The 17,772-nt window shown below is 45.7% G+C and overlaps 1 protein-coding gene across 1 annotated transcript; it reads left to right on the forward strand.

Moving 5' to 3' along the window:
• Nucleotides 1-9,515: 9,515 nt before the first annotated feature.
• LOC109856560 (protein artichoke-like) lies at nucleotides 9,516-17,542 on the forward strand. Its single transcript, XM_020431955.1, has 4 exons — nucleotides 9,516-9,825; nucleotides 10,239-13,331; nucleotides 14,534-14,877; nucleotides 15,283-17,542. Exons 1-4 carry the CDS (start codon nucleotides 9,567-9,569, stop codon nucleotides 15,823-15,825), a joined length of 4,239 nt encoding a protein of 1,412 aa, XP_020287544.1. The 5' UTR covers nucleotides 9,516-9,566; the 3' UTR covers nucleotides 15,826-17,542.
• The last annotated feature ends 230 nt before the right edge of the window (nucleotides 17,543-17,772 follow it).

Genomic DNA, 17,772 nt, shown 5'->3' on the forward strand with positions numbered 1-17,772 from the left:
TCTGTTTCTGTCTCTCTCTTTCGGTCTTCCGCTCCGTCAGAAAAGCGAGAGCTGCAACCGCGTGTGGAATGTGCAGGAGAGATGTATGCGACTTGAATTCATTACGGGCATCCTTTAAATTCGCGAGAATTTATCACAACCCGATAACTCATTCGACCGTGGTCTTGCCCTCGAGTAAGCTCGTCCCGGCTTAGACACAACGTCCGATCATCTTTCAAAGATGTGAGCACACCATCCGCTGCAACTTCCTCTTCATCGATCTGGAAAAGAAATCACTCTTGCCGGTAATTCTCAGAGGAGAGGAGGGCGAAAAAATGCGCAGACACGCACGCATTGCTGATGGACTAACACCGTGATACACTCGTTCCATAACTGTCCTCCGCGGGCTATCGATGTATCGCGAGACGAGGGAGCTTTCAAAGGGCTTGCTTGGGTGTCGTCGACTTGTCTCTCGTGGTTTCAAACGGTTCTGAAAGATTTTTTTGTCGGAGAAAAATCCTCGTTCCGACGCGACAAAGGAGCGCTAATTGAACGACATCACGTTATCAGAAAGTGTAACTCTTGTGTAAAATAAGTAATTTCGCTAAAGTTTCTTTTTACGTTTTTGTTACACTCGATTTTGGATTTTTGCAAGTTGTTCTTTTCTCGAGAAAAGATTGCCTCCGCGGAGCAAAGGCGGAGAAGAAAAATCTCATGCTAGAAAATACAACACCTGAAGCACTCTTGAAATATTATTGATCTCTCCCGGACAGCACTGCGCATTCGCTGCACATATCTCACGTGGTGGTGCGAGTGCAAGGGAAGCGCGCGGCACTTGTTACCACGTAACACACGTAGCAAACGTAAACCGCGCCATTCATATACCCGCGGATGGTTACGATAAAGAGAAACGACGTCGCCGGGGAATCCCCGGGAAGAGTTGTGTCGTTCTTTCGAAATCGAGAGGTCTCTTCAACTTTAAATCGACGCGTGCGCGCGCGCGCGCACGAGTAGTATATGCTTCCCCCATTCCTTCCTTTCCTCTGTTGAGGCGTGCGGGGGTGTGTCTTTCCCGGATCTTACCCTAAGTTACTGCACGTACGACGGGGGTAGTAAATTTTCGGGAGCTATCTCGAAGCGCCCGCGAAACTATTCCACGTAAGGATCCGCCGGGTGGTTAAAGGTGGCGTGGAAGCAGAACGTGTAGGGATATAGAAATGCTCTCTCTCTCTTTCGAAGGATCAGCGATTTCCGGAAACGAGGCCGAAAGGAGATTACGTATGTGCCAATACTCGCGGAATCCGGCGAGAGGACCCCCGGTCTTTTGCCCCCCAGTCCTCTTATTCGTTCCCTCTCTTCGTCGTTACTCCTATAGTAGCGACTGCCCCTGAGACGTAGCAGTTTCGTTGATCGAGTCTGTCGTTTCTCGCCGGAATATCTGACATTTGTTTCCGCCGAGAACCAATTGTGTGTATGCGTGTGTGTGTGTGTGTGTGTCTGTCTCTACCTTTCTCTTTCCCTCGCGTTTCCGGGCGTTACCCGCTCCCGGAGCTCATGTGACATAACGAACGTATTTGGTATTCGTCACGGCTGCGGGCATCGATTCACCGGGCTACGCGTCCTTTACGTTGGCCACGTCGGGAACTACAAAGCGGATATCGAATGGCTTTGCTCTATACATGCGAAACCCGGCGCCGCATTTCTAGTCGGTATTCCATACTACCACTTTTCGGATAGTCCCGGCGAGTGGTTCCCTCTCGCTATACTCCGGGAGTGAATAATTGTGAAATATGACTTTGTCACGGGAAGAGAGATTTTAACCGCAATCAGTTTCACGCGCGCGCGCACACACACACATACCCCGCGGTGTAAAACGCGAAATAATCAGCGTGATGCGGCAATAATAATCTGACAGATATTCCGCGCGAAATACATCTCTCTTCTGTCAGATTATTTCGATAGACTGCGCGAAAATAATTCACAGTACGTCAGGTGCGTTGAAAACTTGCCGCGCTAATATCGGCGCTTGAAATATTCAAATCACGCTCCCACCTAAATGTCTCGGAGTCTCTCTCCGAAATCGAGGTTATTCCAGACGAATGCCACGCCGCCGCCACCGCGTCGTCGAGCATAGACGAAAGGAAACACACGAAAACGTATTCCTCGTGTCTCGGTTAATTCGACTGGCACAGCCACGAAAGCTCAAGCCCAAAGCTTGCCAATTTGGATTCTGTTGTTTCTTCGCATCGGTCGGAAAAAAAAAAAAAAATAGCGTAACAATCAGTTCCAGCCTTTCGTCAATTCAGTCGATTCCAGCCTTTCGTCACAATTTCATTGGCATACCAAATGCTCGTAGACGGCATCGCTCTTGAAAGACATCTTTGACAAGCGAATTTCTTTCTAGCGAAGCCAGCAAAAAATTGCTGTAACAGATCCTTCGAATTTAACGACGTATTGTGACTGTAATACATGGATATATACTGTAATATATAGATATATATGTATATATATATATATATATATATATATATATATATATATATATATATATATATATATATATATCGAAGTTGTATATCGAATCGTGTATGTGCAGACAGTAACGCACTTCCACGTAATTACGTGGGAACGAACAGATCAGAACTTGTTTGGCGCTATACGCCTACAGTAGATGTGAATATGTAACTCAAGACATCGTGTCGCGGCGAAAGCCGCGTCTGTGAAGTTTCAGGCCACCGTTACATGACTAATCCCTAATATGAGGGCCCATTAGTAATTAGCGTAATTGGACTTGAGGTGTAACGTATAGTTATATAACGTATTGTCTATGCAATTATACCACACTATTGTCAAGTATCTTGCAAACTTGCGTGTGAGATATATATGTAAATTATGTGTAAGATCAAATACAAAGTAAAGCAATTCGATCGATCGTCATTGGTATATTACGCGATTCGTCAAAGTTTTTATCAACACAAACGAAACGTTTCGCGATAACGAAAGCACTTGGCAAATTTTCATTAATCTCAAAGCAGCAATTATTCATGAAGGTATAAGTGCAATCGACTCTTCCCCTTCCTCTTCTCCCGGGATAGAGAGGATGATTACAGAAGGGGATGCTCATCGGAGTGATCTCCGAAGCGTCGCGCTTTCGGAAAACCAAACCGCGAGCGAGCCCGAGAATAATGCAAAGTTAGATAAACTCTGTCTTTCGAAGATCTTCCACGCAAATCTCGGGGAACGCGATCGCGGTCCCAGATCTAAAGCGAATTCTTGGAAGCTCCGTTTAGAGACGCGGCCAGAGACCGGCGCAAAATTGGAAGGTGGTAATCCGAATCGGGACACCCGGAATTCACTTAACCCGCCAGTTTCTTCAGAGATTCTTCGCAGCCACTTCTAGTAGGAGATCCTCCAAGTGAAAACGTTCGAAAGAGGATAGGCGCTGCGGAAATTGGTAGCTTCTTCGACGCTAGCGAGCGCGGTCCCGGCTTTGCTTTCCTCCCGCGGAGGAACAAAGGTAAACCGGTTAAAAGGCGATGCACAGAGAAGCAATATCCGCAAGCAGTCGGATTTCTGTGAGCAAAAGAGATCCTGCCCGAGAGATCAGCCGTTTTAAAAGGAAAGTCCGCGTCTCTCTTCTCTCTCTCTCTCTCTCTCTCTCTCTCTCTCTCTCTTTTTCTTTCTCTGTCTTTCTCTCTGACAAAATGAACGTGATACGCGCGCGCTCAAAATATAGTCGTCGAGATTCAAAACGTCAATTCACTGCACCCCCTCTCTTCCAACGCAAATATGACAAATATATATTCTCTTTTTCTTTTTTTTTTTTTTTTTAATTCAAACGTTCTCAAACTTTATTTCACTTTGCTAACTAACTTTTTATTTTACGCGCGCGCGTACTTTGAAATATTTTAAAATAATATTCTCTCTGGAGGGGTGAGCGCGCGAGAAATATACCAAGTATGTAAAGTATGTATTACACGTAGTGCGGGAGCAATTTTTCTCCGACGACCGAAAAAGGTGCTCTACGTAACATCCCCGAGGCAAAATGCCGTTATCACTCACTATATAGGAAAATATGTATACATGTTATAAAGAAAATATGTATATATATATATATATATATATATACATATATACATATATACATATATATACATACATATATATATATACACATACATACATACATACACACACATGTATGTAATTGAATGAAAACTCGTACGCCACTATCGACCTCGTAAACTGCAAGCATTACTACGAACAAGGGGAGACAAATCGTTCGCGGAATCTCTCCTCCAGAAACTCGATTACTCGAGTTGAATTCCGCACATGTCGATGCGCACCATTTACCGTGTATGTATCGGCGCGTTTGCCGGTATCTTTTCGATTTTATTTTGCTACTTGCTCGCAATATTCCTTCGAACATTTTTCCCGATCGATCGTGATCGCAAGACACATCAAACTTTTATTCAATTTTTCTTATGTGCGCGTGTGTTTCGCGAACAACAACACAATTGTCGTAAAAAAAAGAAACTCGAGAATATTGCCGTTGCGCGCTCTCTCTCTTTCTCTCTCTTTATGACGCGCGCAGATTTATTAATCAAACACCAACATATTATTATACAGCAAACTAAATACGCACAACAATGTGTGCGTTGGCAAATTAATTAAACGAAGCAATGTGAAAAATTAATATTGCGGAAATGTTAATTGCGCCACAGTGGCAAATACAATTGTAATTATGAATGAGGCCTAATTACGAATTACACAATATTCTTAGCGAGCGGCTGAACCGTCAGAATGATAACGCCAGTGCCAATCAAACTTAATGAGGGCTGTTATCGCATCGTCCCAGCGGCCGCCTGACCTTAATACCCCCGTGCAAAGCACTATTCGTGCCTGCGACAGTTCACGCACTATTACACGGAATTCTATCAATTACGACCGGATAACTAATTGTCGCGTACAATCGCAATACGATTCTGTCACCGCGTTTGACCGTTCGATAATTTATCTCCGAATAATGCCAACTCCGATTTGCCGTTTTCTCGTCGCTTGTCTCGCATTATTAGATTTTCGCGCGCTATCTTCAATTTCTCCGTTCTACACTCGGTTCTCATCCGAATTCGCGACTCTCTCTCTCTCTCTCTCTCTCTCTCTCTCTGAGCCTCAAGAAAATCACCGCGCGGGTTGGTGTATTTGCAAGATAAAAAGTTCTCTCGCTTTTAAAGTTTTCTGCGCGCGTGATTTGCAATCAGATCGCATGAACGCTCTGATAAACGGACCGCGATTCACGGTACGTTTAACCGCCAAATGTAATGCGTGGCAAACAAGTTTCGCGCGGAGTGCATGGAATAGCGCGTAACGTTAACGGGATAAGTTATGCCACGCACGAGGGGGAGGAGGAGGCCGCTTTTCAAGGGAGAAAAAGGAGGTAGGTAATCTTTCAGGATGTGCAGTCAGAACTCGCGCGGGGGAAGAAACATATCGCGGATGCCGGTTTTATGACACTCCGCCTATCTACATATCGTAACCGCGACGAGGTTTTATACGCGACGACGCGGCGGCGGTATATTTCTTGAAATTATGCGCAGTTTACGACGAGAAGCGCGCGATACAATGGCCACTTTGTGTCGTAAAAACGACGCCGCGAGTTTCAGTTTCGACTGACACCGCCACCCGGAGTGGTTGCGGAAAATTAATCACCCTCGTATATCTAATACTCGCTCACTCACTCACTCGCACGCGCTATCGCTAACGATAAAGGTCGCGCGATAAATCTGGTGATAAACTGACTTTCCAAATTTTCTCTACCACGCTCTAATATACTTCGCTAATATACTTCGTGCAGATTAGCATGAAAGAAAAGTTGTTTTGTTAAGTAATGTCTGGGAACCAAATTGTCTAAAAAACCAAATTCGAAATTTGAGACAAGAAAAAAAAATGAATTTTATGATTAAAACAAAATATCACAAAATATGCGTGCTTTAGCTTTTTATAATAAATGCTTTTATATCGGCGTTTATTTAGGTTCGTAAAGATTGCCGGAATCAGATGGCGCTGTAACTTACCGCGAGCCGCGCACCGCAAAGTGTTAAATGACTCGGAAACGGAAAAGCATAAACGTTGCAGTTAATATCGCGGCTTGCTGCTTTATTGCCCCGGTGGTTGAATGCGTGAAATTTATACGAATCGCGACGCGAATTGTCGGAATAAATGATTTCAGACCGAAACGGATCTTCTTGCGTAAAGCTTTTCAGCTTGCGATTTACATCATCAGTAAATTACATCAGAGCGGAGGTGTACAACCGATGCATGCGTGCATTTCTCGGTAACTGATCGCATACGTACGATCGCAACTACTACCGGGATACCGAAAGCTTCTCGTCAAGTGATTAATATGCATGCGAATACATGTTGTTGACACACGAAGCGACGTGTCGAAAAGAGCGAGCTGCCAATCGAACCGCGAAGTCCACAAGTCACGTTGTATAAATGCTCGGTTAATTGCAACGTGCGGAATATCATTAACCTTCTCTCCGAAACATAAATAGTATCGACAAAATTACAACGCGTTATTTTCACCTCGTCAATTTCATTTTAGCGCGAATCGCGAAGTTTTCGTCAGATATGACGATGGCCCCGTAAAATTTGTATGCGCGCACCGCGATTTTTCTTTCCGTTCCTGTATTTACGAGAATGCTGCTCCAAGCGAGAAAGATAGCGAAAAAGATAGATAGATAAAGAGAGAGAAAAAACGCGGCGTGTAATTTGAGCGAAAAATCGAGAAAGACGAAGAGCCTTTTTTGCGCGCGCGCAAACCTTTTAATTCTATTGCTGAAATTTCTTACAGGGCAAGAGAGAAAGAGAGAGAGAAAGAGAGAGAGAGAAAGAGAGAGAGAGGTTCCGACGAGGAAATGGACACGGTGAAAGAGACACGTTCGTTTTTCTTCTCGTGAAAGTGTGCTGACTGTTTTCATCGCGTTAAAACAGCCCGCGTCCGCGAAAAGAGGAGAGGAACGTTTTCGCACTTTATTACCGCTGGTGTTGCATGAAGCGCGCTGAGTACGCTCTCAAGAAGTACGTGTACAGCCATACACTTGGATCGAAACGATGTATGTCTCGTATAAAGCGCATTTTCTACTGAATTCTCAACTACCTTTCCTGCCTCCTCCTTCTCATAATCTTCTCCTCGTCGCGGCATGAAAAGAGCGCGCTTTGAATTTCCCGCACGATTAGACGCGAGCTCTTTCTGCGGCTCTTTTCTTTTTCTTTTCAAAAAGTCCGCTCTTACAGTAGTAGTTTTTTTTTTTTTTCATCGAGCTGACAAACCCGAGCTGATGGGTTTGTCACACACGTGCTCAATTATGTACGCGCGAATGTGTCGTTCGCGGAATTGTCGGGCCGCGCACCTGTCGTTCGCCTTCGAACCAAATCGCGTCAATCGATTGGCGTCCGCCAATCCATTTGTCTTTGTGCCGTTGACTTAATTCTATCAGCACCGGCTGTCGATAATTCAAATCGAGAGAAGCTTCCACGTAACCGCGATATCTTAGTTTACTAATGGACGGGTGGGTCGTACACGCCAGATTTCTGGAGCACACGGATCGCATTTATGACGATCGTGCCGCGAATGCGTGTTTCTCTTGCGAGCAACATATTCGTCCGGGATCCGCGAATGAAAATGGAAAGAGGGATGTGTGTGTATAGTCCCGTCTGGTTTGCCCAGTCACTCGATCGAAATACTTAGGGAAGGATAGCTTCGGGATTTCGACATAATGTCGAAACTCCCGGCGCGTTTCTTCTCTCAGCGAAGATTAATGTTTAAATTGAAAACGTTTCTTGAATTCCAAGCGAAATCCCGCCCTTAATCGCTCCCGTCGAAATAATCGCAGTACGTTGACTCTCCTTCGCTCAGAGTAGCGCAGAGAGAAGATTCGATACGGTTAACTTCGAGAGAATCTTGCCGTAGACTCTCTCATTTACCTTCCCCGTCACGACGCGTGGATGTCTCGCGCATGTGTAAATTGCTATTTGTGCGAGGGTAATTACTGCTACATATATTTCTTTTCCGCGTTTAATCGAGTAATTTATTCGTCTCGGAAGAAAAAACTTCAAACGCGCGTAAGAAAAAAGTTGTTCAACTATTTTTTTAAACAAATTTTATATCTTTGTTGGTTTTTGCGGCGATAATTAGCGCACGTTTTAGACTTCCTTTGAGAATTTTGCCAAAATGGTATCTCGAGTACAGGAGATCCCCCTTTCAGCGCTCTTCGATAAGACTTCGCGCGCTCCTTCCTGGATTCGAAGCTTTAGACGTGCCTTTGGCACGCACGCGTCTCGCGAAACGTCGCGGTGTTTTACAACCGCACGATATCATAGAGATTGCGCTGCTCGGATGTGAGGCTTCGCATCCGGAAGCGCAAACGCGAATGTAAGACGAGAACGTGCGCGCCACCAACATTTAAGGCTCTTCGTGCGCCACGAACTTTTTTTTTCTTCTCTTCAACGACGGGGTCAGAAGGAAGGCGGGCATTCGTGAATTCAGTTGGGCGTGAATGGCACGATATCGCGGACTTGACGCTCGTGAAAAATCGATTCGGTCTAGACACCCCCGGTCTTTGTGATACAGATTTCAGCCGGCCGGCCAATGGCGCCGTCTCGATTACTTTTCGTAAAGACGTCGCGCTGCCGGCGCAATATACGCGTATATTACAGTTATATGACATATGTATTTTCGCACGTACAAAAGTATCACGAGAAAAGTTCCCGCCCCCCGGCGAGAGACGAGCTCACCTTTTTTTCGCTACAACTATAGAGAAAGAGAGACGTGGAAAGACGTCACGAGAGAAACTACAAAAGGAAACGCAATCCAATGTTTATTTTTTTTTATCTCCTTTTTTTTTTTTTAGTACGAGTCAAATAATTTTTACGTCCTCGCGCGCGTATTCGTATGCAGCAGCTCCGTCTTAGCGAGGCGTGCACTCTTTGTTATTCAAGGAAGCTATTCGCACTATTCTGAGAGCTCGGTCGTACTTTTTCGTAAACACGCTCCAGCATGCGCTCCGGCATAGTGCCTGGCAGGCGAAGTTTAACTTCGCCCGGTGGATTTATTCAGACAAGAATCTCTCACGACAAAGGCAGCCGTAAATATTTGTCGGTGGAATAGGAAAATTTTATCACGAGCAACGTTTTTAATTTATCACGTTGTACTCGTCTTACACGAGGGAATGAGAAATGAAGTTAATTTACTTAGCAAAAAAATATTTCCCAGCTGATCGTTAGTTTGCTCCAATTCTGTTTCTTTTCAATGTTTTAAGTTAACGAGCACCACGAAATCGCTCTGTTACATTAATAATTGCCTGTGCAGTCGCGAAGCTATCGCAGAGCTTAAAGGGAATGTGTGATTGCAGCGTTCTGCAATGTTTCGATATTGCTGGAAAATGTATTTTTCTCGTCTCGACGTGTGTGTGTTCTATAAAACACTGCGCTTGGTCTCAAGTTTCTTTCGTAATCTCTGTGTTTCAGAAAGCTCTTCGCGCGGTCTGCCAGGCGGGAAACGAGATTACGGATGTGACGAAACGATGACGCGAAATCCACAACGACGGGAGGATCATCTTCGCGCTGCGAACCGGCGGATTCCGAGGATGGTCTTCCAGATCCTGTTAATACAGAATTTCGTTACGTTCAAAGCCGTAGCTCAGCAGATAGCGGAATGTCCGTCGTTTGAGATCATTCTCGACTGTCCCTGCTACAACTTCGAAGACGGTCTCTTTCTGGAGTGCGCCGGCGCCACGGAAGAGACTTTGAAAAAAACACTGGAAGGCGTGCTGTTCACAAATGGTGAGCAATATTCGCGAGCCAAGTATCTTCGATAACGCGATTAGAAGACTTAACGGTTCGAGCGCGCGAGCAAATTTATCGCGATATAAATTCCCCTCCTCTCCCGCCCCTCTTCGCGTTTCCCTGCTAGTGTCGAACGCTCTTTATCAAATTTATTCGTCACACCTCATTTAATGATCAGATTACATGTATGTGGCAGAGAGGGTGCTCGCGCTTTCTCACTTATTTCCATACAGTTTCAACTGGATGGTGAATAAAACACGATTCGGAGAGGAAAAGCGTTTTTTTACCCTAATGCGTCCCATAAAACTAATGAAACGTGCGATCGGCCAAATGCTGCCAAACTCGAGGTTTATTGTTATCGCAATCCGATGAAATTAATGACCGTGCGCTCTTTTCCAATTCGTTTTCAGGCCCGGGCACGATGGTGCAGTCGTTGAGCGTTTTCGAGCCGGACAAGAGCATCGAGGAGCTGAAGGGGACCGCGTTCCCGCCCGGTTTGCAAATCAGAATCTTTCAGATATCCCATTCCTCTCTGCGGGAAGTGAGCGAGAACGCCTTCGTGAATCTGAAAGACAGTCTGGAGTCTCTGGCGCTGGTCTTCGGTCGTTTGCCCCACGTGCCTCAGAAGTCGTTAGCCGATCTAAGGAAACTCGCCAAGCTGGATCTCGAACAGAATTTGATACAGGATCTGTCGTCTTACTGCTTTTACGGCCTGAAGCTAATGAAACTGACTCTAAAGGGAAATCAGATATCGAAAATTTCCGAGTACGCGTTCGCCGGTCTCGAGGACAGTCTCAGCGATCTGGATCTTGCCGAAAACAAGCTCAAGCTGTTTCCTATGGCTCCCCTGAGAAGGTTAGAGAGTCTGGCGTCGCTCCGACTAGCTTGGAACGAGATATCGGAACTGCCTGATGACGGTTACAGCCTCCTCGGCTCCCTGTTGATTCTCGACTTGAGCAGTAACAATTTCGAGAAACTAGGCGAGGACTGCTTCCGACCGTGTCCCATTCTTCACACACTATCGCTTCACTACAACTCCATCGAGAGCGTTCACAAGGACGCGTTCGCGTCGCTGAAGGATCTCGAGTCGATCGACCTGAGTCACAATAAGATAGTCTTCCTCGACGTGGCGACGTTCAAGGGAAACGAGCGTCTGCGCACGATCGAGCTCAGTAATAACCACATTCACTACATCGGCGGCGTGTTCACGAGGATGCCCGAACTGCGGGAACTCTATCTGGGGGAAAACAATATTCTTGAAATCCCGGGAGACGCGTTCCTCGGCAGCGTCAGCCTCGCGGTGGTGTATCTCGAGCAGAACGCCATCCGTAGAATCGACGCCAAGGGTCTCACGAGTCTCACGCAGCTCGTGCAATTGCATCTGAGTAACAACTACATCGAGAGAGTGCCGCGGGAATTTCTCGAGCACTGCGAGAACCTCTCGTCGCTGTCTCTGGACGGTAACAAGATTCGCGAGTTGCAGCCGGGTACCTTCCTCAAACTGCATCAGCTGCGCGAGCTGCGGCTGCAGGATAATCATATAATGGAGGTGAAACGTGGCGTTTTCACACCGCTTCCGTCGCTTCTCGAACTTCATTTGCAGAATAACGCGATTACCGGGATTGAAACGGGCGCGTTGCGGACGCTCAACAGTTTGCATCATGTTAATCTGCAGGGCAATCAGCTGACCATGCTCGGCGACGTCTTTCAGCTGTCCACAACGGAGTCGTCTTCCGACGGGAGCTCCTTGGTGTCCATTCAGTTGGACAGCAACGGCCTGGCCGTGCTGCACAACGATTCTCTGCGCGGCCAAGCGTCCGTCAGAATCATGTGGCTGAGTCACAACAAGCTAACGCATCTGCAAGCGCCTCTCTTCAGAGATCTTCTTCTGGTGGAACGTCTGTATCTGACGAACAATTCCATATCAATGATTGAGGACGGCGCCTTTCAGCCGATGCAGGCTTTGAAGTTCCTCGAGCTCAGCATGAACAAGCTCAGTCACGTGACCACGAAAACGTTTTCGGATCTGCACGAGCTTGAGGAATTGTACTTGCAGAACAACGGCCTGCAAAAACTCGACCCCTACGCGCTGACGGCTCTGAAGAAGTTGCAGGTGCTGGATCTGGCGAATAATTGCCTCAACGTCCTGGAACACACGTTCTTCCAGGAGGACCTGCCGATCAGAAATCTGAACCTGAAGAACTGCTCAATAATTACGATAGAAGACGGTGCCTTTCGCGGACTCAACAATCTGTTCGAGCTCTATTTGGACGACAATCTTCTCACGGCGTCGGCGTTGCTACATCTTCACGTTTCCGGTCTTCAGAAACTCACCGCGTCCGGAAATAATTTCAGTCAGATCACGGAGCACAGTTTCAACGGGCTGCCGTCGCTGCAGGATTTGTTTCTGGACGATTCGCAAATAAACCAATTGCCGGAATCGATCTTCGTGCTGAATCGGAACCTGGCGCGTCTGCATTTGAATCGGAATTATCTGCGCTCGCTGCCGCCTGGTATTTTCGACAGATTACTGTCGCTGCGGGAGATATGTCTGAATCACAATCGCTTCCAGGACATTCCGTATTCCGCGCTTGCGAACGCGCACAATCTTGAAATCCTCACGCTGTCCAACAACGAGATCACAAACGTCGACGTGGCCAGTTTCTCCGGTCTCAAGCGCCTCGGCATGCTGGATCTGAGCCACAATAAGATCGAGACGATGTCCGGCTTCGCGATGGCCAATTTGTCGCGTCTGATATCCGTGGATCTTAGTCACAATAATCTGAACGCGCTGCCGGCGAACTTTTTCGCGCATTCGTTCTCGTTGCGCAAAGTCGACCTGTCGGAAAATAAATTCCGACAAATACCCGCGGTGGCTCTCTCGGGCACGAACCTGCCCGGTCTGACCTGGCTGAATCTCACGCGAAATCCGCTAAATAGGATTCACGATCTACCGTCCGAGGCGATGTATCCCATTCTCAAAGAAGTGCACATATCGGGCACCAACCTCAGCATAGTGACCTCGCAGGACTTCGAGGCTTTCCCGGCGCTGCAACACCTCTATCTGGGTCAGAATCGTATTATGCGCGTATCGCCCGGCGCGTTTCGCAGTCTGCCGAATTTGCTCACCCTGCATCTCGGCATGAACAGTCTGGAAATTCTGCCGAAGGAACGACTCCAGGGTATGGAACATCTGAGCGTTCTCAATCTGACCCACAATCGTCTGAAGGAACTCGAAGAATTCCCGGAGGATCTCAAGTCTCTGCAGATACTGGACCTGTCGTACAATCAGATCGGCGTCGTCGGCAAGGTGACGTTCAAGAACCTAATTAGCCTGATCGAGCTGCATCTCTACGGCAATTGGATCAACGCCATCTCCAGCGAGGCGTTCAGACCCCTAAAGAAGCTACGACTACTCGACTTGAGTAGGAATTACCTGGAGAATCTGCCACTGAACGCTTTCCGGCCACTCGAGACGCAAATAAGGAGTCTGCGGGCTGAAGGTGAGCCACTCAGCTAGAAGCTCGTCTAGCGCTTGTAATTAATTTTCCACACACGCTTCGCGTTCGTTCTTCTTCGCGAGAAGCAATGTCGACGCTCTTGAATCCGAACGCGTGAACGAAGGCAATTTTCAGCGAGAATTTTTTTTCTGTACACATATACGGCTATCGATCCGAGTAAAGTTACTACTACTTGAAAAACAATCATATATTGCTAGTCACGTACTGCCGTCTTGAATCAATATTCAACACATTGGAACAATCAAACAAGTTCGCGTAACTCCAAGTCATTTTCTTCGACGGAAATAGGGAAACTGATCTCTCGACGTTTCTCTTAATATTTCTCGGAAATTTGTTTCGAGCATACGTTTTCTTTTCTTCTTTATACAAGCGACGTGTGTCTTCTTTTTTTGAATTAATAATAAAACAGTTTGAGATGTGGCGTATTACACCGATAAATAAAATTCTATTTGATTAAAATTTGTTTCTTCGTAAACTGCGCGCGAGCATTTCATGCTAATTGAATACATATATGTATTAAAATTACATTTCAATTATTCTTGATGCATAAATCTCTGATAATTTTTCATCAATTACGACCCGGGAAAATGGATACGATTTGTAATTTATAAACTTACAATTTTTCACATATAAAAGTATTGAATTGAATTACCGATAAATAAATGAGTGATATACGGTTTTCTTTGTATGTTGCGCGAACAGCAAGAACAATGAATAAAAATTCTACGAAACGTGCAAAATTAATGTGCAAGTAAAATGTTGAATTGCAAATTGTAATGTTAATTGCAAACGCGCATCGATTCATCCGCCGTCTCCGGCTTACAATATATAAATATTTTTATTCGCACGAATTGTTTTTCACTCGGTGAAATAAATAAATAACAAATTAATAATAATAAATTATCTTGTTTACTAACGTCTTTCTCCCTCGGCAATAAATTAATAAAAATAAATGACTTGTTTGCTAACATGTATTGTAACACGTACAAATAGAAACTTATTGTTAATTTTATTTATTGTACAGTACAATATTGTTTTTTTTGTTTTTCATATAATGAAATATATATTTATTTAACAAGCACAATTATTGCGATTGTGAAATAGTGCTTTGCATTTTTAAACTGATTCCAATGAACATAATCTTGCGACTTAATAGCGAATATTCTTTGTGGTCTCATTGGCAGAAAATCCTTTACACTGCGGCTGCGAGTCGCAGGAATTATGGGAATGGTTGAGAGATCATCAGAAATTGGTGAGCGGGGTCGGCGGTGGTCGTAGCCGCGGAAGAAATGGTGTCGGAGTCGGTGACGTCGAGGGCGGTTTGTTAAGATGCGAGCAGCCACCCGAGCTCCGGGGTCTCGTCTTTCTCGATCTTGACCCCCACGCTTTCTGTTCCGCTCCGCTGGTCTTGAAACTCGCAATTCAGGACATTCAGCCCTTTTCCGTTCTGGTATCGTGGCAGAGCAGAAATCATTCTGGCCTTTACGGCTACCAAGTGGCGTATCACGCCTTGGACAACGTCGACGAGGTGAGTTTTTTTTATGATTGCGCACACGAAGAGATCACAACTGACACTTTGTCAGATAAAATGAACAAGGAAATAAAATCATTCTTTTATACGGTGAATTTTCTCTCTTAGAGAAAACACAATGATATAACACATGCACAAAAGATAGTAATTAGAATATAATAAATTAATATTCGCGCGTACAATTAAAAATGGTATTAATAACATTTACGTTTAATTATATTGAACACATTTACGGGGAAACGCGACAAATTATTTTCTGAAAGTTAAATGAAAGTTAAATTCTCTATCGCAGTATTTTACGACTGTCTCTCCCTTTCTCTCTCTTTCTTTCTCTTATTCAAATCTCGGCGTAAAAATTCCCGCACGTTGATAGCGATCCGTTCGTTTCCGCCGTCGTTTCAGGTACGTGCCAAGCTGCTGGACCCGAAGGCACGTTCGGTGAGATTGACGAAGCTGGCGTCTGATACGCGCTACCTGATCTGCGTGCTCGGTTTGGGCAGTTGGGGCACGCCAATCCCGGAGGACATCGGTTCCTGGCAGTGGAACGCGTCGCACGACGACGTGATCGAGGGATCTTCGTTGCCGGTGATGGTGAACTCGCCCACGAGCCGCTGCACCGAGGTTCGCACTTTGGACGCGCCAGACTCGATAGTGGGCGACGGCACAGTGAGCGATCGAGGCGGCATCGCGAGCATCCTGACGAGACGACTCGGCCTGATTGTGGGCAGCTGCATGGGCTTCGTCGTGTTTGTGGTGCTGATCTCCGTACTCGGCTACATGAAGATGAAGAAACAGCGGGCGACGATCAAGCGGGATCAGCCGCTTTCGTCGAATCCGCCCGAATACATGTCGTATAGACACTTCTCGTTGCAGAGCGGCGATCGGGCGGAGAACACCTGTCCGAGCTTCATCAGCAATCTCGGTCCGCCACCTCTCAGCTCGTAGCAGAAGGGGAAAGAGTCTCGCAAAGAGGCTGACATCGAGCTGAAGACCGTGTCGACTTGCACCAACATTTACAGCTAATAATTGCGCGCGCGATGCGACGACGCTTAACGTTTCCCGGTCGGGAGAGAACGTCGTCCCCGTCGGGAACGAGACGACGGCCGTGAGTGTATGTGTGTGTGATATCGAATCTTCGAGCTCTTGCAGCGCGCGAACGATGCGTGATGACCGTGATGTAACTGTGTGTATTCCGCGGTCGTCACGAGACGATGTGATTTTTCTTTAAAAAAAAACGCCGCGAAACGCGCGATCTATACAAGATGTGAAACTTGTACGTGAGCAAACCGATCGAAATCGAAACGGCGATAAAATCAAAAGAAAAAAGTGTTTTGATCATCAGCAACGCGTTTCAACGCGAAGGTTCTTTTATACTGCCTCGTCGAGCGTGATCACTCAATGTCATCACTCTCGCGATTCTGCTCATCTTGTGTACGAAGGGGAGAAGTGCAACGCAGCAAAGTGCCAAAAAAAAGAAGAGAAAAAAAAACGCGTCCTCTGAATGTACAATCTCGTCATCAGCTGCGCGAGTGCGAACGCGCGCGCGACTTCCGCTGTGCTGTGTTAGAAGCGACGTCTTCCGAGCGTCGTCTGCGCGCGCGAGACTTAATCTCGTTATTGTACATCGACGCGAGAAGCGTCAGCGCGCGACTTCAGGCACGTCACGGTGTTTAAAGAAGCTTGTGCCAAAAGAGCCGGAGAGCGCGCTTCTCGTGCGCGAAATCTGTGCGGACTTTCTTGCGAGAAAAATCAAACACGCGCGTTGCGCGCGCGCGCGTGTGTGTGTGTGTGAGTGCGCGCGCGATAAATTAGCATTTTGACGGGAGAATTTTATCGAGGAATTCTTCACGAAATCTTTTCTCTGTTCTTTTTTTTTTTTTGTTTTTTTTTTTTTATACAAAGTAACGCAGCACACAAAAAAACAAACCGGCGCGAATACACTTCAGGTGCTTTACGAAACAAAAAAAAAAATTAAAAATCCGAGCAACGACGTATCGAACCCTCTCTTTCGAAACTTCGAATCTCTCATACGAAGACTGATTTTTTTAAACCACTTTTTTGAAGTTTTCTTCGCGCAATTCCGGAGGAACTCGTCTGTGCGTGTGCGTGTGTGTGTATGTGTGTAACACGTTTTTTTGTAAATATAACGCGAAGCCACGTGACGACGTCCGTGCAGGTGTGTATTCGTGAAATTCATCTCTGTAGTGCTGCGCAAGCAATATTACACTTATTCGTAACGATAGTTCTAACGATCAGCACTAACTAAAACGAAAGAAAGAAACCGCGCGCAAAGGGCTCGTCACGTCGAGAAATGTGAATCCTTGAAACATCGGGACGAAAGAAAGAAATGTTGCGAGAGAACGGATCGTGATCTTAGCCTTGTAGATTTTGATAATATCACGTGATAAGAGGCAGACGTGTGTGAATCCGTGAGGAACATTCGAACCGAAGCTCACATTCGAAATTTTTGAATTGCGACAAACTAAGTGTGATTCCTGCCAAAAAAAAAACAAAAAAAAAAACAAAAAAAAAACAAAATGAAGTAATCGATTCCAATCGTTGCCAAATGTTAACTGTGTATCGAATGTCGTGAAAAAAAAATCGGTTTATTGTGTATATAGATAGAAGATATATATATATATATATATATGTATACACATAGCATTCTTTATTATATAGCCTATATATGTATATATAGGCTTTCGGTTAATAAAAGTACTCTAAAGCTGTAATTCTCCATCGTTTCAATTGTCCTCAATCCTCACAAAGTAGCGAAAAAAAAAAAAACTACTTGATCGTTGACTAACGCCTCGGTTCTCTCGAAAATAGAAAACGGCACCGGAAGATACAGATCGCGACAATAATCACAAAAGCACGACGAGTTTCGAGCTT

The sequence above is a fragment of the Pseudomyrmex gracilis genome, unplaced genomic scaffold, assembly GCF_002006095.1.
Source record: "Pseudomyrmex gracilis isolate BER0280 unplaced genomic scaffold, ASM200609v1 scaffold_123, whole genome shotgun sequence".
NCBI lineage: Eukaryota > Metazoa > Arthropoda > Insecta > Hymenoptera > Formicidae > Pseudomyrmex > Pseudomyrmex gracilis.